This window comes from Neofelis nebulosa, chromosome 5, assembly GCF_028018385.1.
Source record: "Neofelis nebulosa isolate mNeoNeb1 chromosome 5, mNeoNeb1.pri, whole genome shotgun sequence".
NCBI lineage: Eukaryota > Metazoa > Chordata > Mammalia > Carnivora > Felidae > Neofelis > Neofelis nebulosa.
The window spans coordinates 103,877,319-103,900,468 of NC_080786.1; the positions used below are offsets into that span (position 1 = coordinate 103,877,319).

The 23,150-nt window shown below is 35.6% G+C and overlaps 1 protein-coding gene across 13 annotated transcripts in view; it reads right to left on the reverse strand.

The window, feature by feature from the left end:
• Positions 1 to 23,150, reverse strand: part of DZIP3 (DAZ interacting zinc finger protein 3) — a 131,879-nt gene that overhangs the window by 36,536 nt on the left and 72,193 nt on the right. For all 13 annotated transcript variants that reach the window (XM_058731487.1, XM_058731490.1, XM_058731494.1 and 10 more), the window contains 10 exons: positions 17,775 to 17,843; positions 13,995 to 14,091; positions 12,377 to 12,480; positions 10,502 to 10,589; positions 8,968 to 9,069; positions 5,226 to 5,351; positions 2,231 to 2,373; positions 821 to 941; positions 222 to 365; positions 32 to 133 (listed from right to left, as the gene is read on the reverse strand). In XM_058731487.1, the coding sequence (XP_058587470.1) occupies positions 32 to 133; positions 222 to 365; positions 821 to 941; positions 2,231 to 2,373; positions 5,226 to 5,351; positions 8,968 to 9,069; positions 10,502 to 10,589; positions 12,377 to 12,480; positions 13,995 to 14,091; positions 17,775 to 17,843 (1,096 nt within the window). The remainder of the gene's footprint in view (positions 1 to 31; positions 134 to 221; positions 366 to 820; positions 942 to 2,230; positions 2,374 to 5,225; positions 5,352 to 8,967; positions 9,070 to 10,501; positions 10,590 to 12,376; positions 12,481 to 13,994; positions 14,092 to 17,774; positions 17,844 to 23,150) is intronic.

The window sequence follows — 23,150 nt, forward strand, 5'->3', positions numbered from 1 at the left end:
AATATTTAAAAAGATAAGTTTAAAGGGTTACCTGAGAATGGAATTTGTGAGCACAAGGCAAAACTGAGAGGTTTTCTGGAGAGAGATTCTCATGACAAATCACACAAGGCTCCTTTTCTTCCTCCTCTTCATCCTAGGGAAAATACACACAGAAGGCCCAATTCAGCTCCTTTCTTTCTCCCAAATTTAAATGTATTTAGAATCAACAGTCTCATTCTCACCAAATTATTGTCTCCTTCCCATGTGGCAGGCCCTTGTGAACTAAGGGGCCTCCAGGCTGGTTTGGGGGGCTGGGCGGCATTAGACTGTGGAGGAGTGTGGCTGGGTGAAACACAGTTACCATTTGGCACAGATTTTCCTTGACTCTGAAAGTAAGAATATTATACTTTTTTTTTTCAGAAGTGTTCAAAAACAGGAAGAATTGGTAGGATAGCATAGAAAGTAGGGTACAGTGAGAATTAGCAAAAGGATAAAGGTCAATTAGATTTGTGAAAAATCCTGAAATAAAATGTTAGTAATATTACTTGTATACTCAAAGCCAAGTTAAAAACAACTCTATATGCCCTTTTAATTAAAACAAGTCTTTACAAAAATTAGAAATAATGTCTTCCTTTAGAGTCAAAGTAACCTAGAATCAATTCCAAGAGGATCATTTTTATTCGAGAATGATCAGGTAGTATTTCAAAAAGACTTCCTATACCATTTAAGTTGAAGTTCAATTTTTAATAGATGTTTAATGTGATTACAGGTTATTGGAACAGACATGAAGATAATTAAGACTGCTAACTACCTGATACAGGTTTGTTTTTTTGTTTTTTACCTGTGATCTCTTGGGGTCAATAAATTGGGAAATCTTGTACACAATTTCATCAAATGTCAGTCCAGATAAGGATTTCCCATGAATGTCCTTCAATTTCCGTAAGAAATCCGTAAGCTCCTTTCTGGAAGAGGTCAAATAAAGAGCAGTGGTGATTTTTCCTACTGCCTTGAGGGCATGCCCTCCATACAAGTTACAAAATCCTATCGTATGATGGGTATGTAGAATAGAGATGTGGCCCTTTAGGTCTCTGATCTAAACTCTACCTAAATTTATCTTAAACCAAAATGAAAACTCAAGTTTATTTAATATTTATTCTTTCCAAAAAAGAACTTTAACTGTTTTTGAAAACTTACTGTATGAAAATTGAGGTTGTTATCTACTTACTTATGTACTAAGCTCTTTATATCATGTCTCTAACTGCTCTTACTCAGGACTAAAGTACTCCTTTTAACTTGGGTTACTATAGGTCTCTTTTCTGTGTTAATATTTAATCTTTGTTTTGTTTCTGAGTTTTACAAAATTAAAACTGAACAGAGAAGCTAGAAGACACATTAAAATAATGTAGGTTTCTTTATCACACAATCAATACATTCCTTTTCAAATCCCATATTCCGTTGACTCAAAGTCTGTATACATTTTTGGTAGGATAGAATAGGATGAAATATTTTCTTTCCCAAATGAAGTGTCAGGTCATCAGCCTGGTAAACTACCTTGGATTACTATTCATTTTATACATTTTATATGTACATATACTTATAACTGTATTACAGTTCTATTTTCATTGTCTGTTCACTATATTTAGAAAACCATAATCCTGAAGCATAACAATATGTTCATTAAATAAAAGTGTTAGCCTTCAAATGAAAATACTGGTTAAAAACTGGAATTATTTCCTTAAATACAAAAGGATAAAAAACTTCATTTCTGGAGAACAAAAATATCTTTCTGCTAAAGTCAGAACTGTGAAAATCACAGCAAAATAATTATTTCTTGCATTTAACTGTGTTCTCTAACAAAAACTAAGAGCCCTAAATAAAATTAAGGAAATAGGAAAGTAAAACCTGATGTTTGGGCTTATATATAAGCATACAATCAAAATTCATTTTGGAAAGAGGTTATTAATTATTGTAACTGGTGGCATTAAAATTGGATAGGCTTATGACTAGTTATACTTTTTAGTAAATGAGCAAACCTAAATTTAAAAATCTATTCTGTCATAATTTAAGACTAATATATTTAGTGAAGAGGCTTAGCATTTATATTGAACACTATCCCTTTAAATTTCATTTTCCTTACCAAGGCAATGGAAAAGAAATATATTTGTGTGTATGTTTGTTTCATTCCCCTAATTATGGTGGTGGAAAACGTAGAGTATGATCTGTACTCACAACTAAATAAAAATTAAGGTACCTGGTTTGTTGTGGAAAAACAGTTTTCAGCCTGTCTATAATCCTCTCCCAATTCATCATGGGGGGGTCACTTCCCAGACCTGCACTGGGAGGAGGCCCAGCGTCTCCCACAGGCGCCGGTACAGTCCAGGCTATACCAGTCATCTGAAAGGAACACAGAATTATAACCCATCAGCTTTAGTTATTAGGAAGTAACATTCCATGACAACATGGTATTTCCATACCTCAGAAAATGGGTAGAATGAAGAGGAAGAATATCGACCTATACATTCCCTTTTTAGAATTTTTTAAAAAATTTAACTAGCACAATAATACTTCTTGTTTTTAATTACCCTTATTTTGAAAAGGAGACATGTGTGTCTCCGTAATTGAAGAAATTACAGAAATACAGAGTATTTACTGCTGTATTTTAGAATAGTAAAGAAACAACTAGTGTGCTAACAGGGGAATGAGTGAATTATAGCATATTTAATCAGGTCCTTAGAAACATATCTATATATCTGAGAAGAAGACATGCCCATGAAAGGTTTTTGTTTTGTTTCATTTGGTTTTGGTTTTTTTGAGAGAGAGGGGGAACATGCACATGCATGCATGAGCAGGGGAGAGGAAGAAGGAGAGAGAAAGAATCCTAAGCAGACTCCATGCCCAGTGCGGAGTCTGATGCAGGGCTCGATCTCACAATTGTGAGATCATGACCCGAGCTGAAATCAAGAGTCGGACACTTAACCAACTAAGCCACCCAAGTGCCCCATTATGTTTCATTTTTTTTTAAAAGTCTGTGGTATAGTATTTATGGTAGGGCTCATTTTTATATTAAATTAAAAAAATATATATGCATAGAAAAGGGCTCAAGTTATAAACAATCTGTAAACTGATTATTTCCTAGGTTTTAACTGCAAAATAATTTTATTTTCTACTTTGTATATTTCTGTTATTTGCTTTATGATTTAAAAAAAAATTTTTTTTTTTACTTACATCCAAATTAGTTAGCATATAGTACAACAATGATTTCAGGAGTAGATTCCTTAGTGCCCCTTACCCATTTAGCCCATCCCCCCTCCCACACCCCCTGCAGTAGCCCTCTGTTTGTTCTCCATATTTATGAGTCTCTTATGCTTTGTCCCTCCCTGCTTTTATATTCTTTTTGTTCCCTTATGTTCATCTGTTTTGTCTCTTAAAGTCCTCATATGAATGAAGTCATATGATATTTGTCTTTCTCTGACTAATTTCACTGAGCATAATACCATAGTTGCAAATGGCAAGATTTCATTCTTTTTGATTGCTGAGTAATACTCCATTGTGTGTGTGTGTGTGTGTGTGTGTGTGTATACACACACACACACACACACACCCCACATCTTCTTTATCCATTCATCCATCGATGGACATTTGGGCTCTTTCCATACTTTGTCTATTGTTGATAGTGCTGCTATAAACATGGGGGTACATGTGTCCCTTCAAAACAGCACACCTGTATCCCGTGGATAAATGCCTAGTAGTGCAATTACTGGGTCATAGGGTAGTTCTATTTTTAGTTTTTTGAGGAACCTGCATACTATTTTCCAGAGTGGCTGCACTACCTTGCATTTCCATTTTTTATGATTTTTCTAATTATAAAAGTAGTTTATGCTATAGTTGAATTTTCAAAGAAATAAAGATGAGACCACTACTAGAATGTCTGCCCCATGTCTCATGAATGTTACAGACAAAGGTGGTATGCAAGTTGTAGTGACACCTCTGAGCCATGAAACCATCAGTTTTGCCATATGTTATGGCATTTCTTCTTAGAAACTTTAAGATTCTAATTAATATCAGGAAGTGAACACTTTTAGCTGATTACTAGGATAATTATAAACATGACAACTTTTACCTAAGGCTTTACAGGTTATTTTCAAATATAAGATTACTCATGAAAGATTAGCAATTACTAACAGCTACTGAAGTAACTCCTACAAAGCCTACTTAGAGGAGAAAACTGCCCAGACATCTGGGTTTGCCTTAGTGTCAACCTTTTCCCCAGGAATCAGAAAATAATCTTATTAGGTTGAGGTACTTCAAAGTTTTCAATAAGGGTGTGTGTGTGTGTGTGTGTGTACACACACACAAAACTATCTTTAATATAATGATGGGGGAGCAAACCACATGAACAACACTGTGATATCATGGGGAATAAAGAGATGTGGTACTCAGTTAACATGTTAAGGTCTATGTACATATTTATTAGCAGAGTCAGCCTCTGCAAAAATAAAGAGTCCATCTGACTATATATTTCAAAGGGAGACTATTTATAGGTATAAAAAACTGATAAGAATGTGCTTATGGAAAGTCAAGATTAGAGAATTTTCCTTAATTAACATCAATCTTCTGGGACAAGATTTTTTTTTATTAAAAAACATTTACCTTTGCCAAGATTACAACTAATAATCCTGGTCATTTAAATTTTCTCTATTGCCTCTTCAGGTTTGGATAAGGCTTATCTGGCTAGTTGTAGCTAGGAGGACGATTCATCACTTTATAGTATATTCCAAGGTGATGCAAATTATATTCTGTTTGTGTGCTACTATACATATGTGTGTGTATGTTTGTGTAAATAAAGTTTTTTCTTTAGCTTTGTGGCATAACTTTGTTATGAATTGGCTTCTTTGCTTTCTAATTACCCATCAAACATGCTAAATATAAATTATCTATTAAAAACATTAATCCACCCTATATTGTTGCTATTATAGAAGCAAAACTATAAAATCCTATAAGGACTGTCTACTATAAAAAGGTATTTATCTTTGTCTCCAGAAGCTAAACCAGTATCAGCTAACAAAATAATATATGGAAAGCTCTTAGCACAACACTTCAAATGGAACTATTCATTCACCTGTCATTCAGCTATCCTCCCCTCCACTACTACCACCACCATCACCACCTATCAAATAAACAGAACACATTCATTCACGAAGTCTACTGTGGTGATAACAACTATTCCACCAAAAAGGGATCTGTACCAGCGGAGCTCTAGGTTGGCCAGGTGCAGAGATGACTCCAGGGCAAACGGCAGGCATCTGAGGAACAGTGAGTATGGGTCTAAAGAAAGATTCTTTCATAAGAGGTCTTCCTAAGAACTGCTGCATCTAAAATAGAAAAGGTTAAAAAAAACAAAAACCCAATACATTTATATATTAAATAGGCAATGATCTAAATTCATAGAGCAATGTTTGGGGGAAAACAATTTGAAATCTAGATACAAAGCACTAGCATTAGAATTGGTGTTGTCATAACAGTTAAATGTACGCATTTTTGGAAAAGCGAAGGGTAGTGAATATACAAAAGAGCAGAGAGAGAAGAGAAGTGAGTTCTAGTCTCTCTTTCTACCTGGCTGGGTAACCAGGGATGCCAAGTTACTAATCTATAAAGCAGAGGGTTATTAGGTTAAGTAATTTTTAAAGTTCCCTCCCAACTATAATAATATAGGACTATGCTAAGAGGCTCCTCAATGAGTACTGTCCACATTGATGAATAATACTGATATTCAGAAATTATAAAGGACCAAAGCTGACTATAGAAAATATTACTTTCCTTGGTTACGCATTGCAGGGAACTTGTATCACCTGATGGATTTTGACTTTATGGTTAGCTCCAATGAGAGCAGAAAGCTGAAGTGCAGTGGGCCTGGGGCATAAACCCCCTTACAATGACTTGTAGACACGCTTATAGGTGTTACTGCACCTTCCAGGGGGCTGTGGAAAGCTAGCCCTTCTTAGCATCTAGCAATGGGATGGATACCTTACTGACTAGACTACAGAAGAGGACAGATTAAGTTTCTACTATGTGCCAAGTCTAGCACTGGCATAAACAGAAATTCAAATATTTTTTGAATTGGAAAAAAAAATGAACATCAACACAGATCATAGATTAATAGGGAACAATAAAATGAATACATGAGGTTTACACCGGATTCTTATTTAATAGCACTAAAGGAAAGACACTGTGTATATCATTGTCTATAAGGTACTCTTGCTAAAAATACTGAACCTGATTTTAAGCAACCGTCTAGATCTAATCAACAGTTTATAGAAAACAGAACATGTACAATGACATCACAAGGATGCAATCAACTAAATCAATAATGTGGGAATTTGAACTTTTTTAACAAATAAATGACATGAGTAAAAGAGAGGGGGGAGGGTAGCTGCTAGAGATTTAAAGAACAATGAGCCACATGCGAAGTTTAAACTTTATTTGAATTGTTTTTAAAAATAAGTTATTAAAAGAGTAATTAAAATCAAATTGGAAATATTGCAAATTAGGTAAGAAAAAGACATTTTTAAGGCAATTGGGAAATATAAATTTTAACTGGATTTTAGATATTAAAATTTTTAATTTTCTTAGTTAAAAAAATGGTGATACCATTATATCTAATAATAATATCTAATGGATAATGGATATTAGATATTAAATTTTTTAATTTTCTTAGGTAAGAAAAATGGTGTTATCATTATATCCAATAATAATAATATCCTCATCTTTTAGGATGAAGTATACATGGATGAGATTATATGATATGTACTTTAAAATATCCCAGTAGGAAGAAGAGGATGACATGAAACAAGATTAACAAAATGTTGGCTCTCTTAGTTCACAGAGGTTCATTATACTATTCTATTTTTGTGTTTCAATTTTCATAATGTAAAGTTTTTAAAGAATGAACGGATGGTGGGTATGAGTCAGTATTCCTGCTCTCTTTGCAGACAGCCACTACCTAATACTACTTGGGAGAATTAGATAGCCAGGGTACAAAACCCAAGATATAATAAAAACATATAAAAAATACTGGGTTAAACTGGGAAGAGTACCCCTTATTTCAGATTTCTCAGGTTAGACTACTATACATTTAAAGCTTGTTGACTATTCTTTATAATACTAGAATCTCAGAGATAGATGAACTCTTTGTATGTATGTATGTATGTATGTATGTATGTATGTATATTTCAAGTTTTTATTTAAATTCTAGTTAACATATAGTGTGATATTAGTTTAAGGAATATAATCTAGTGATTCATCACTTACATACATACCCATAGATGTATTTTAGTAACCAGGTCATCTAGTATAATTTCCTGGTGTTATACATGGAAAAAACAAAGTCCAGCATAGCTGATTTTTCCAAGAATAACATAGTTATTCAGAGAGTTAGGACTTAAACCCAGATCTCTAGTATGTTTCCATTGAATAATCTTAACTTACGGCAAATAGCATCGTTACATTTCTAGCATTTGCACTCTCAAACTGTTCCACTAATGTCTAGCGGTCGCTGATGCTTGCACTTGAACACAACTGTTCGTTTTGATCAAACACAGCGGTGATGCTAGTTAGGAAGCACAAAAGATACACATGTACCTCTCAGATGTTAGCAGAAGGACGCACAGAGCTTAACTGCCAGTGGGGTTTTCCCTTGACTAAACCTGGGTTAAGCCCCATCAGACATAAGAAAGCCTTCAAAGTGATGAGGATCTAGAGGTCAAAGTTTAACTACATATGTCAGCTATGGCGTTATCACTGGTATCAGACAGCTTGTGCTGATCTGGTTTCAAGAAACTTCAAAGAAAACTCTGTATGTGGCTTCGGAGTCTCTGGAGCCATTTTACATTTAGAGTTATCGGAGAGTTTAACTACAACCTATAGGTGGTAGTTTGAAAATGGGCAGAAAGCAGTTTCTAGAAATCATACAAGCATATGTGTTACTTCCTGTAGAACTACAAGGACTCTTTGGATTTCTCCATCATTTGCATATAATATTTCTTATCGGGGTAATTGAGTATGATGAAGTTCCAAGCCTAGAATAATAATGTTCATAATGTAGTGTTCCTATAAAAACTGAACTAAAAATATAAAAGGCAATACTGCATTCTAAAGACCATGGTGTACACCATATAATGCTTTTAGCTTTGGATTCTGCTTTTGAAACACAGTGTAACTCCACACAATTCACATAATTTTCAAGTTCTCTGATACACTCAACTATTTACAGAAATAACATTTTCAAAGTTCTACTACAAGCAGAAGTGCTGGGGTTGAAAATGACTGGCCACTAAATATCTCACACCTTACTCCTTTTCCTATTCCCAGATGTGTTTTGATAATAAAAATGATCACCTAATGGTTCTTTCCTGAAAGGTCTTTTGAAAAGCTGTGTGAATTTATCGGGTTAAGGTACTATGTTTCCCAGAAGGATAATATAAATAGCCCAACAGAGAGATAGCTGATTGAGACTCACTGATTCCCAGCAATAAGCAGGAAAGGGGCATAAACGGAAGCTACTAAAGGTAGAATAGGGATAAAAGTTAAGGAACAGAATGTTCAAAGTAGAAGTGGAGGGGTGAAGTCTAAACTGCTAGGGTACTATACTGAGATGGTTTAGTCATCTAGGGGTAACCTGAGAGCATTGGGAATTCTGCCCATCCATCAGTTTTTTCTTACCTTACAGGTGAGATTGACAGGATGAATGAGAATACATTACCTCTTTAGCTACCAAATACATCACTAAAATCCAGTGATACACCTATGTATTGGCGTGGCTAAGCCAGTCAACTAGTTATATCATCTGGAAATACTATAGCAGGAATAGACATAATTACAAACAATATGCACAGTATGTGCCTATTCTAGTTTGAACACACATTAAACATATAGCCCTTAGCACTTCATCAAGATGGAGATGGCAATTTTTCAAAATGTCCCATTTCTTACCAGTATGTCAGGATTAGGTGGTGGTGGAGGAAGCTGGATTGGAGGTAGGGTACTCAAGGCAAACCCTTGCTTCACCTTGTTAATTTGTTCATTGTACTGTGTCTAGTAGAACAAGAGAAACAATATTTTAGCGCAAAATAAACCTCAAAGAAATAGCATATGGGAATACTCGATGCAGTTTTGAATAATAAAACACACAACAGTGATTCTCAACCAATTATGTCAGAAATAACATAAAAACGATTTTTGACATAAAGTAATTCTATAACACACTATCCCCAAATGTACTGGCAAGGTACAAAGACACATAATTCACAGATCCTATGATAATTCTTCAGTATTTCCATAATTTTCAGCCCCAAAATGGGAATCACTGATATAAAGTGAATAGTGTCTAAAGATTTAAGAAGCTGTAAGTAATATCGGGCTGATAAATATGGGAAAACAGTATTTGTAACGAAGAGTTGAGCTACTTGGCAAATGTTCACTTTAAAAACTGGAGGGGAAATTTTATGGAATACTCATTAAATATCCACATTTTGTTTACCTCAGAGTTATACCTCTAGTTTTCTCTAGTATTATATATACCTTTGTTTTATCGTCATGGATTTTGCCAAAACTAAGACTCCAATCTCTGAAGCTTAACTACATACTCTCAAGTTTTTGGCATTGTTACTTCACAGTATTATTTTGTAAACAACCCACAGAGACCAGAAAAGAAATAAAACATTAGAAACTTCACACAGAAGACCTGTGCATGAAAGAAGACAAAGATGTAGCTGCTCTTGTGAGGTCAGTGAGTAAACCCAACAGAAATGCTAAGCATCACTGAAGACCTCATAACAAGAGTCTTGGAAAGAAACAGTCAAGACGGCCACCGGAAAAGCTGGACAAATAGGTAATGCTCTGAGGCAGTTGTCACAATTAAATGTCATTGTTTTGCTAGCAATGTTGTGAAATCACAAAACACTGAACATTATATATTTACCTGAAGATATAAATACAAAAATATCCTAAGGCCAAATGAAGAAATTATTAAATATTCAGTAGGTTACCTCTTTAGATTACGTTAAGCATAGTCCTAATTCTATTAAATAATGAATAAATATTTCGCATTATGGAATAAGAACATAAAATCTAAGACTGAAAACCAAGACAGGTCTGCTTGATTGTCCTTTTAATTATATAAACACAGAATTACTCAGACCAAGTTATGACAATTATTTTTGATTAGAGCAGAATCAGCTTTGGAATTCTAGGAAAATTAGGTGTGAAGCACAATTTTTGAGTTCCTTTATTGTACGAAGGACTTGAAAGACCTGAAAAACCCACATGTATTAGCCTACGATTCTGTCTACAATCAACTACATGGAAATATCGATCTCAAACTTTAAAAAGGCATAAATTGTAATAACTGAAAAAAAACATGTTCTTCCTTAAATTTCTCCAGTAATTGTTGTTAATGTTACATGTTTTCTTTATATATATACCTCCTACAACATTCAATTTACTCTAAAGATACTTCAGCACTTACCCTGAGGAATGCAATCTTATTTCTAACGTCTGTTACAATGGCATTCCAACTCTCTACTGCAGCCTTTAACTGAAGTGATTCCAGGTTACTGATGTAGGAAAGGAGACACAAGAGAAAATTCTTTCTTTTTATATACCACATAGGTCTCTAAAAATTTCCATTATATTCTTTAGCATGTATGTAAATAATATAAAACAGCAACAAAATTACCTCCGACACCAACAATTACCTCAAATGGGCACAAAGTTGTATGGAAGGGTTTTGTTATTAAAAATAAAACAAAGACGGGGAATATATTTTCTTTTTCAAGAGCAAATACAACTTCTGCTTCCACAACACCAAGTGTTTTTCTATCGTGGCAATAGTTTTTAGGACATATGAAATCTTTACGCAGGAATCCCTCTGTTGAAGTAAGGAAGCAGAGAAGGCCGAACAGGGAAATGCCCTAGCCATCAAAAGCAAGAGCATCCTTCCAGATGCTGAGTCCTCTTGGAAGCAGGTTTTAGACTATCTTCACAGTAGCCCTGACATCCCAGGGCCATAGGTGGCCTATCAGCTCTTGTGCAAATTCCTAAAAGATACCCTTATGGGAGGGCAAATCAGAAAGAACTACCTCTTCTGCGAGGATGAATTAGACTGTTGCCTCGATGCAGTGCATAAACTACACAAACACAGCAGCTCTGCCAAACATGCCCACCAGATGACTTAAGTAGGAACAGCTTTGGGGCGCCTGGGTGGCGCAGTCGGTTAAGCGTCCGACTTCAGCCAGGTCACGATCTCGCGGTCCGTGAGTTCGAGCCCCACGTCAGGCTCTGGGCTGATGGCTCGGAGCCTGGAGCCTGTTTCCGATTCTGTGTCTCCCTCTCTCTCTGCCCCTCCCCCGTTCATGCTCTGTCTCTCTCTGTCCCCAAAATAAATAAAAAACGTTGAAAAAAAAAATTAAAAAAAAAAAAAAAAGTAGGAACAGCTTTGAGGTGTGGAAGGTCTGCCATCTCTAGAAGAGATTTCATGAGGCCTTTCAAAAGGCTCTATTAAAATATCCCCACCCCAGTGTCACCCAGCACACCAGTTTTAAAAGAGCAGAATAAGTTATCACTGAGATCATCTTATACAAATTGTCTTGATAATATTTTAGTTTATAGAGTGCCCCTTCTCCCTCTAGCAAGCAAAGATAGACTGATCACTTACAACAGTGCTTCCCGGACCTAAATGCACATCAGTATATCCTGGGAATCTTGCTAAACATCAGAGATTCTGATTCTTTAGAATTGAAGAATAATGATGATCATTAAAATGATCATCATTAAAAAAATGATGCCTTGGTCCCAGAAATTCTAATTTAGTTAATTCTTTAAGCATGAAGGTATACTCCATAAAATTATAAATTTAAGGACAGTCTCATGCAACCTGCCCCAAATTTAAAAATCACTTATTATCACACAGGAAGAAACTGGCTTTAACTTAGGATTTCAGGTGTTAATACTGATCTTTCCCTCAGTGTATTCCAAAAGTATATAAAATCAAGCATTAGAAGAGAAATCTATTAGAAAAAAGGTTTTCCACTTAGAATCCACCCCGTTTTGTAAATATCTAGTCTGGATGCATGTTTCTGAGATTTTTCATCTACTTCACTTCAGGGGAAGGGAAAAATTTGTCCGCAGCTATTACTGTGCTCAGATTTCTCAGTGCTTCGGGAAAAGCAACCAAGCAAAAGTATCAAAGTGACTAAAGGAATTTTGAGGTTTAAAAAAAATAAGGGTTTGTTTACTCCAAAGACTCTGGTGTCTTACATGTAAAACACAGATTATGTTTGACCTCAAACCTCTTGTTAGTATCTCTGAGATAAAGAAGCATTAAGGAAGAGTAAAATGTTACCTTGCCGCCATGTGAGTCACCCTGGCAAGCTGGCTGAGGCATTCCTTTTCAGTCTGCTCTAGGTGGAGCAGACCAAAATCTCTACGACACTGTAAGAAGTACACCTACAGATTTTTGAGAGAAAGACAAAGAAGTTGAAGGTGTCCTTGTAAATGAACACGTTGTTTTCTAAATCATTTCTAGTAAAGGTGAAGCTATTTTTCAATCTCTTCCAGCACCTGAGTCTCTTGACCATCCATAATACATTAGAAAAACTCTAATTCTGCAACTCTAACTTTTTTAGTCAACGGTTACTGAGTTGGTAACCATTCCAGAACATTAGTTTTTCAAGCTTGAACATACCCTGGTGTCATCTGAGAAACTTTAAAAAAAAATGGTGCCTTCGTCCCAGAAATTCTAATTTAATTGATACCAGGTAGAGCCTGAGTGCTAGGATTTTTTAAAGTTCTCAGGTAACTCTACTATGCAGCAAAGTTTAAGAAAACTCAAAAGAATCCTGCTATTTGTTTTGTTTTGTTAATTGAGGAAGGGATCAGAAAATAATAAGACCACACAGGAGGAGCATGCAGTCCAAATGGACTTTGGGAGGTCAATGGGTCCAATGTCTCCCCCATAGCAGGAATTCTTTCTGCACCATTATTGTTGCATGGTTACTTGGCCTCTGTTTTTTCTCAGTAATCACTCAATATTCACTGAAAGTAGATTATATTCTTGGACAGCATTAAGGGTTTATAAAATTAATCATGCAAGCAGAAAGAAACTTTCTGAGTAAAAGTAGTGAGAAACAAAATATACAAACTTGAGCTCTTAAAGTAATCTGAGGGTTTGATTTTTCAGTTATAGCTAGCATTTTACTCTCCAGATTATTTTTGGTTCAGGTATCATTCCTTGATTGTTGACCTCCAGATTCCCAATTATTCTGCTAAAGAATAGAGCTCACCCATGACAGAGGTAGGAAGATATATAATCCTTTTAATGTTAGTGAACTCTCTAAAAATTTTTACAGCGTTTGATATAAAACATTTTATATCAAGTTTGAATATCTATAAATAAAAATTACATCCATACAGATAATCAATCACATATCTTTTAGAAGAGACCCTAGTTGTGGTGTTCTAAGTTAACTTAAAACAAACTGTGAGTGACATTCTGGGGGTCTAGAAGGTAAGTTGGATATTTGAAATTGGGAGTGTATGATGTATATGTGTTTTGGGAAGATCTACATGGGAACTAACAAAGAAAGGAGATATTATCTCCAGCAGCAGTAAAATGTTATTCTTACAAACTTGGCTTAGTGACCTGGCTTCATGAGAATTTTCCCAAAATGTGTGTATTTCCTATATATACTGAAGCAGACCAATCTCCTGAAGTCATCTGGGGGAGGAAAACAACATAAGATCATCAACAATGAAGTAATCATGTACAAAATTGCAATGAGTCAAAGAGCACAAAAGTTGGAGTTATGTTTTCTGGCTGGTCCTAAGATGACTTATTTGTTTATTCAGAAATAAGGTTTTTTTTTTTCAATTCTTTAGTATACTAGTATACAAGGAAAACTTCCCTCCCCAACCCCATCTCTCTCTCTCTTTATTTATGTATTTATGTATTTATGTATTACCTCAGCTGTTAAAGCTCTGCTAGTTTCTGCATTCAGTTTGTTTAAGTATGTTTTAATTGTGCTTTCCAGGTTATGCTTCTCCATTTCCCACTGAGATCTGAAATATATGACCATTAAAGAATTAACAACACTGCAGCAAGGATAGACTTTTCTACCTTATTCAGGAGGGAGAAAGATACAAAACTATTCAATGAGTAAGAAATAATTTCTTGTAAAAGTTTACAGCAAATAAAAGTAAGAGAAGAGGGGCGCCTCGGTGGCTCAGTGGTTAAGCGTCTGACTTCGGCTCAGGTCATGATCTCAAGGGTCGTGAGTTCAAGCCCTGCGTCGGGCTCTGTGCTGACCACTCAGAGCCTGGAGCCTGCCTCGGATTCTGTGTCTTCCTCTCTGCCCCTCCCCTGCACATGCTCTCTTTCAATAATAAGTAAACGTTAAAAAAAAATTTTTTTTAAAGCAAGAGAAGACATTTACTTAACCCTTACTGTTATCCTTTACTATTAAGAGTGCAGAAGTTTTAAAGTTGTCAATATAGGGGCTATGATTTAAAACTTGGCTCTGAGAGGCACCTGAGTGGCTCAGTTGGTTAAGCATCCGACTTTGGCTCCGGTAATGATCTTGCGGTTAGTGGGTTTGAGCCCCGTTCATGCTATGTGCTGACAGTTCAAAGCCTGGAGCCTGTTTCGGATTCTGTGTCTCCCTCTCTCTCTCTCTGCTATTCCTTTGCTCACACACACTCTCTCTCTCTCTCAAAAATAAATAAACATTAAAAACTTTTTTTTAATGACAAAAAAATAAAACTTGGCTCTGAAATAAAGCTGTCTGACGATGAATCTGATTTCTGAAACTTAATAAATGTGAAACCTTGGGCAAGTTACTTAACTTCTCTATACCTCAGTTTCTTTGCATGTGAAAATGGAGAATACTGTAGTAATTACCTCAAAGACCTGTTGTGAAAATTCATTCAGATAACATACATAAAAATATTTTGTGTTTAATACACATTAAGTACTAAATAAATGTAAGCTATTATTATTTATAAATTTCACATAAAGTTTCTATAACCTTTCTGTATCCCCAAATAGCAACTACAAAAGGTTTTTATTATTCCTGCCATCACTGCATTAAAATATTGTACTGGTTGCCTCAGTGCTCACATTCAACACCTTAGAATCAAAACAAATCCTACAGCTGGAGAGGGAGAGGGGGGAGATGATGAGGACATTATTTATGAAGGACATTATGGAGAAAGACTACCTATAAGGTTTGACTTTTTCCCATCCCATTTCAGATTCCTACACCTGAGCCCCAAATTCTAAAATTTTTGTTTAATGTTTATTTCTTTCTGAGACAGAGAGAGACAGAGCATGAGTGGGGGAGGGGCACAGAGAGAGGGAGACACAGAATCAGAAGCAGGCTCTAGGCTCTGAGCTGTCAGCACAGATACCGACACGGGGCTCAAACTCACAAACCATGAGATATGACCTGAGCCGAAGTCGGTCGCTCAACCGACTGAGCCACCCAGGCGCCCCACCTGAGCCCCAAACTCTAGAGCACACAAACTAAATTATGACTTTAAAGGAAACAAATGGAAATATAATCTTGTAATAGGGATGTTTCCAAAGACTATCCTCATTGTTTCATTATTAGAAACACTTGGATACTTGCATACTTAACAAACATTAATGAGAAGCTTGATAAAACAATATACTGTATTGTTAATACCACTAAGGCTACAGTGTTTTCAGGGAAAAAAAATATTCAAGGACATATATTAATTCAACCAAAAGGAATTATTATGCCATTGAATATTGTACAAAATTGCCTACAAGAACAAGAGAAAAAATAAATTAGAAAATAAATTAGACTCCAACAAAATTAAAAACTTTTGTGTTTTAAAGCACATTATCAAGAAAGTAAAAAGACAACTCACAGAATGGGAGAAAATATTTGCAAATCATGTATCTGATTAAGGACCTATATCCAGAACATGTGTAGAACTCTGAAAACTCAACAAAAGACAACCCAATTTAATGCATAGGGGCACTTGTACCCCAATGTTTATAGCAGCACTTTCAACAATAGCCAAATTGTGGAAAAAGCCTAAATGTCCATCAACTGATAAGTGGATAAAGAAATTGTGGTTTATATACACAATGGAGTACTATGTGGCAATGAGAAAGAATGAAATATGGCCCTTTGTAGCAATGTGGATGGGACTGGAGAGTGTAATAAGCCATACAGAGAAAGACAGATACCATATGGTTTCACTCTTATGTGGATCCTGAGAAACGTAACAGAAACCCATGGGGGAGGGGAAGGGGGGAAAAAAAAAAAAAGAGGTTAGAGTGGGAGAGAGCCAAAGCATAAGAGACTCTCAAAAACTGAGAACAAACTGAGGGTTGATGGGGGGTGGGAGGGTGGGGAGGGGAGGTGATGGGCATTGAAGAGGGCATCTTTTGGGAAGAGCACTGGGTGTTGTATGGAAGCCAATTTGACAATTTCATATATTAAAAATATAATAATAATAATAAATAAATAAATAAATAAAATAAATGGCCTAAGGATTTGAATAGACATTTCTCCAAGTAGATACACAAATAGCCAACAGGCACATGAGAAATATTCAACATAGTTAATCATTAAGAAAATGCATATAAAAAACCACAATGATCAACTACTTCACATCCACTACAATGAGTAAAATGAAGACAGATAATCTAACAAGTATCTGTGAGGATGTGGAGAAAGCAGAACCCACATGCATTGCTGGTGGGATTGTAAAATGTGCAGTTACTTGGAAAATAGTTTGGTAGTTCCTCAAAAATTTAACCAGAGTTTACTACATGTCTCGGCAATTCCACTCTTAGGTATACACCCAAGGGAACTGAAAACCTTATGTTCATACAAAAATTCACTTACAGATGTTCATAACAGTATTATTCATAATAGTGAAAAAATGGAAACAAATGTTCATCTGCTGATGAAAAGGTCAACAAATTTTAGTATATCCCTACAATAGAATATTATTTACCCATAAAAAGGAATGAGTACTGATAACATGCTACAATATGGATGAACCTGGAGAACATTAAGTTAAAGAAGTTAATCATAAGAGGATATTTATTATACAATTATATTTATATGAAATGTCCAGAATAAGGCAAATCCAGAGCAACAAATGATAGATTAATGACTGCCAGAAGCTAGGGGAGGGGAGGAGGAGTGATTTCTAATGTATCCAGAATTTCTTTAGGGGGATAAGAATGTTCTGAAATCATACAAAGGTGATGGTTGTATACCTCTGTGAACATCCTAAAAGTCAATGAATTGTATAACTTAACACAGTGAATTTTATGCTATGTTTACTGAATCTAAGTTCCCAAAAAGTTACCTATAGGCAAAAATATGTCAATGAGAATAAAACTCAGCCAGTTTCATAAATCAGTCACACCTAGCACTATTAAGTGATAAGAACACATAAGCTCTAGTCCCTGGCAAGCTTATTGCGGCACTACAACTTTGCTCATCTAATCTCCCTCAGCAGTTTTCTAGGGCCAGAACTAAGGCAAATATATGTCCCAATTTGCCTAGGGCACTTCCAATTTATAACTGTTGTCCCAGTGTAATTATTAATAATGCTAATGCTCAATTTTATGCTCTAAAGTGCCCCAGTTTGGATAATAAATTATACGGCTACCCTGGCCAGAACATGCTGAGTGGAATACCTAAGAGTTTCAGAGATGCACATATACTAAACCAAATCAACAGCCAAGTTTGTACCTTTTCATGGAAAGTTGCTCCTTAAGATTCTTAATTTCATTATCTTTAGCGTGGCTCTGACGCTGTAATCTAAGAAAAAATGTAAGTCATAAATATTAGAAATTGTCATTAATACAGTCAGAACAGCTCTACTTGTAGCTGAGGAGGGACTAAATATGACCATCTTGAACCACAAATATTAAGCCTGAAAATAGACTCCTACAACTAGACCTTCTGCAATTTATCTTCCGATGTCTGATTTACTGACTTCCCAAAGAAAGTACTAAGGTCGAACCCCATCAATTAGAAGCTAAAGAGAATTGTACCCCCACTTCAAAGACTCAGAAAAATGTCTTTAGCTCTTTGTACCTTAGTTTACCCACTAGAAAACACCAATGGTATGTTTTAATTTTCTAGGCCCGTGATAGAACTGGTAACTTTAACTTGATTACAAAGTTATTATGTCAAGTCATACAAATTCATACAAACTATTAAAGGGTTAAAGTCTGAAAGAAACCCGATATTAAATATAAAAGTAAAGAGGCTGTGTGCAAATAAGCATTTTAATTAAAATAGTAAATTATAACAGGGGAGTCACCAACATCACCTAATCATGGGAAGACTGGGTAAAAATAAATCAGAAAACATCATTTGCAGTTAGCTTAAATATTAATATGCAAGAAGCTACTACGAGAAGTGAAAAGTAATACTTTTTAGTTGATGTATGTTCACAAACCATCTCTGATACTCCTTCATTGTGTTGCTGTATTTCTCCTCACAACTAAGTTTTTACACTAACCCATTAATTTGCTACAATATGAAGACACTTACAGCAAAAGCCCATTTCTCGTTAAGTCTCTGATATGTTGAGACACTTGAGATACATAGGAATTCTGGTTAATATAAATTATTGGAATGATAGCCTTAAAACAATGACTTTTTTATTATTATTTTTAAATATATATTTTAACGTTTATTTATTTTTGAGAGAGAAAGAGACAGCACGAGCCAGGGAGGAGTAGAGGGAGAGAGTAACGCAGAATCCGAAGCAGGCTCCAGGCTCTGAGCTCTCAGTACAGAGCCCCACACAGGGCTTGAACTCATAGACCATGAGATCATGACCTGAGCTGAAGTCAGATGCTTAACCGCCTGAGCCACCCAGGTGCCCTAAAACAATGACTTTAAATGTTGGTTGCATTGCTTACTATTAAATTTCAGAGATTACCCACTCACCTTTACTCCAAGCTTGTTAGAAGCTATAGAGACTTATAATCAATGTTCTATTGAACTAAAAATGCAATGAAAAGAAATCAGGTCTGTTTCTATACAAAAAAGATCATGTTCTCAAGTAAAGAATGAGAAAGACAAGCTTTGTTACTCAAGCAAGGTATGCAGGCGTATGTGGAGAGTTGAAAAAGAGGTAAAAAGATTTTTTAAATTGACATCCTCCTTTCCTTTGTACGCTTCCATTTTGTCAATATTTTACCTAACTATAGTTTAGAGGGCAATAAAGAGTTGACAGAGCTTGGTGGGGAATTCAGAAGACCTGGATTCTCAAATAATAGAGGATAAGGTAGGCATAGTTTCTATCATCCAGCTTGGATAGGAAATAGCTATCTATGTTCAAGCAGTCATAACTTCTTAGTCCTATTTTCTCATGAATAACATTAGAGCAGGATTAGATGTTCTTTTCTGACTGATCTCAAGTTACTCTGGCTGGCTATCATGTTTCTTATATGGGTTTTACTGACAGCGTTACTTAACATTTATTAAGTGCTTATTGTAATTTGTGCAAAATTTGTTGCTATTATATAAATCTTTCTGCTAATTCTGCAATTATCATCAACAAACATTTACCAAACATTTAGTGTAGGACTGACATTGAATTAGGCCAAAGAAAAAAGATTTCTTTGCTTTCTAATAAGTATCATGTTCTAAAGTAAAAGAAATCAACATTTTATAATTTAAAAATACTTATACATTTATCATATACTTTTGGGACATGTTCAAGTGAATAAAACAAAGGCTTAAAAGCTATATGAGAACACACACTGTGCTTGCTCATGTTTCCGCTCAGCCTACATGCCCTGTGTTTTCTCCCATCTCATTCTATGTAGTCGAGGTTCAATACTATCTTCAATGAAGTTCTTCCTTATCACAACAATCAAAAGTACTCTTTTTACCCTACAAAATCCCTACTAAGTATAGCTCCACTTGACAGTTATTTACATGTACAGCTGGCCCTTGAACAACATAGGAGTTAGGGATGCTGATAGCTATCCCTGACAAACGCAGTTGAAAATCTGTGTATATAACTTCTGACTCCCCAACAACTTTACTAATAGCTTACTGCTGACCAGCCTTACTGATAACATTAGTCAATTAATACATATATTGTATGTTATATGTATTATATACTGTACTCTTACAATAAAAAGAAAATGTTACCAAGATCATAAAGACAAAATACATTTATAGTACTGTACTATATTTATTTAAAAATTTTGCATATAAGCAGACCCACATAGTTCAAATCCATGTTCAAGTGTCAACTGTACTTTTTTTTTTTAAATTAAGCCTTTTGAGATAATCATAGATTAATATACAGGTGCAAGAAATAATAGAGATCCCATGTACCCTTTACTCATGTTCTTCAAAAGTTAATGTCTTGAAGAACTATAGTATAATAACCAGTATTCTGAATGGTGATACAGTCAAGACACTGAACAGTTTTATCACAAACCTCATTTTGCTCCCATTCCCATTTCCTCCTTATAACCTTGGATCACTAATGTTTTCCATTTTCATCATTGTGTCATTTCAAAAATTTTGAGGGGTACCTGGGTAGCTCAGTCAGTTAAGCATCTGACTTCAACTCAGGTCATGATCTCATGCCTCGTGAGTCCTGGCCCCACGTCAGGCTCTGTGCTGACAGCTCAAAGCCTGGAAACTGCTTCTGATTCTGTGTCTCCCTCTCTCTCTGCCCCTCCCCTGGTCATGCTTTGTCTCTCAGAAATAAATAAATGTTAAAAAAAAAATTTTTTTGGTAAATAAAAAAATAAACATTTAAAAAATCTTTAATTTGGAAATTTTGTCACTTCAAAAATGATATAGGAATGGAATCAAATAGTACATAAGCTTTGGGGATTTGCTTTTTCACTCAGCATAATTCTGTCTGCAGAGTCTGTAGTGTTACCATGGTTTCATTCCTGATGGTGGTGATATGTGTCTTCTTTTCTTTGTCAGTTTTGGTAGAGGTCTATCAGTTTTATTGATATTTGCAGAGAAACAGATTTTTAATTCATGAATTTTCTTTATTGTTTTTCTGTTTGCAATTTCATTACTTCTAATATTTATTAATTTCATCTGCTTGTTTTGGGTTTTTTTTTTCTTTCCTTCCTCCAGATTCTTGAGAAGGGAGCTTAGATTAGATTGAGACTTTTCCTTTTTTCTAATGTGTACAGTTGGTACTATAAATCTTCCCAGAATTGCTTTAGCTGTTTCCCACAAATTTTGATATATTGTATTTGATGTTAATTCAGTTCAACATACTTTTATTTCCCTTAAGAACTCTTTTTTGACCCACGGATTAATTAGAAGTGTTTTGTGTAGCTTCCAGCAGGAGATTTTCCTGTTATCTTTATATTTTTAATATGAAATTTATTGTCAAATTGATTTCCATACAACACCCAGTGCTCATCCCAACAGGTGCCCTCCTCAATGCCCATCACCCACCCTCCCCTCCCTCCCATCCCCCATCAACCCTCAGTTTATTCTCAGGTTTTTTTTTATTTCTATTAAAAAAAAATTTTTTTTAACGTTTATTTATTTTCGAGACAGAGACAGAGCATGAACGGGGGAGGGGCAGAGAGAGAGGGAGACACAGAATCTGAAACAGGCTCCAGGCTCTGAGCCATCAGCCCAGAGCCAGACGCGGGGCTCGAACTCACGGACCGCGAGATCGTTACCTGAGCTGAAGTCGGACGCCCAACCGAATGAGCCACCCAGGTGCCCCTATTCTCAGTTTTTAAGAGTCTCTTATGCTTTGGCTTTCTCCCTAACTTTTTTTTTCCCTTCCCTTCCCCCATGGTCTTCTGTTAAGTTTCTCAGGATCCACATAAGAGTGAAAACATATGGTATCGGTCTTTCTCTGTATGACTTATTTCACTTAGCATAACACTCTCCAGCAGTTCCATCCACGTTGCTACAAAAGGCCGTATTTCATTCTTTCTCATTGCCAAGTAGTATTCCATTGTGTATATAAACCACATCTTCTTTATCCATTCATCAGTTAATGGACATTTAGGTTCTTTCCATAATTTGGCTATTGTTGAAAGTGCTGCTATAAACATTGGGGTGTTTATAGTGCCCCTATGCATCAGCAATCAACAAAACTAAAAGGCAACCAACGGAGTGGGAAAAGATATTTGCAAATGACATATCGGACAAAGGGCTAGTATCCAAAATCTATAAAGAACTCACCAAACTCCACACCCGGAAAACAAATAATCCAGTGAAGAAATGGGCAGAAAACATGAATAGACACTTCTGTAAAGAAGACATTCAGATGGCCAACAAGCACATGAAAAGATGCTCAACGTCACTCCTCATCAGGGAAATACAAATCAAAACCACACTGTGATACCACCTCACGCCAGTCAGAGTAGCTAAAATGAACAAATCAGGAGATTACAGATGCTGGAGAGGATGTGGAGAAACGGGAACCCTCTTGCACTGCTGGTGGGAATGCAAACTGGTGCAGCCCTTCTGGAAAACAGTGTGGAGGTTCGTCAAAAAATTAAAAATAGATCTACCCTATGAACCAGCAATATCACCGCTAGGAATTTACCCAAGGGATACAGGAGTGCTGATGCACAGGGGCATTTGTTATTAATTTCTAGTTTGACTCCATTTTGATCTGAGTGCATGATTTGCATGATTTCAACTCTCTCAAATTTCTTGAGGTTTTATGGGCCAGCATATGTTCTATTATGGTATATTTTCCTATGGCCACTTGCAAACATATGTATTCTGCTATTGTCTAGTGAAGTGTCCTATAAATATTGATTAGATCCTATTTGGTTGATTGGGTTGTAGAAATTCTTTATCTTTGCTGATTCTATCTAGTTGTTCTATAAATTGCTTAGAGTAGGATGTTGAAATCAACAACTCTAATAGCAGGTTTTTCTATTTCTCCTTACAGTTCTATCAAATTTTGCTTCATGTATTTTGAGGCTCTGTTGTTTGGCACATACATCTTTAGGTTGTTATGTCTTCTTGGCAGATCGATCCTTTCATCATTATTTAATGTTCTTCTTTGTCTCCAGAACTTTCTTTGCTCTGAAGTCCATTTTGCTATTAATACAGCCATTCCTGCTTTCTTTTTTTTATTGTTTA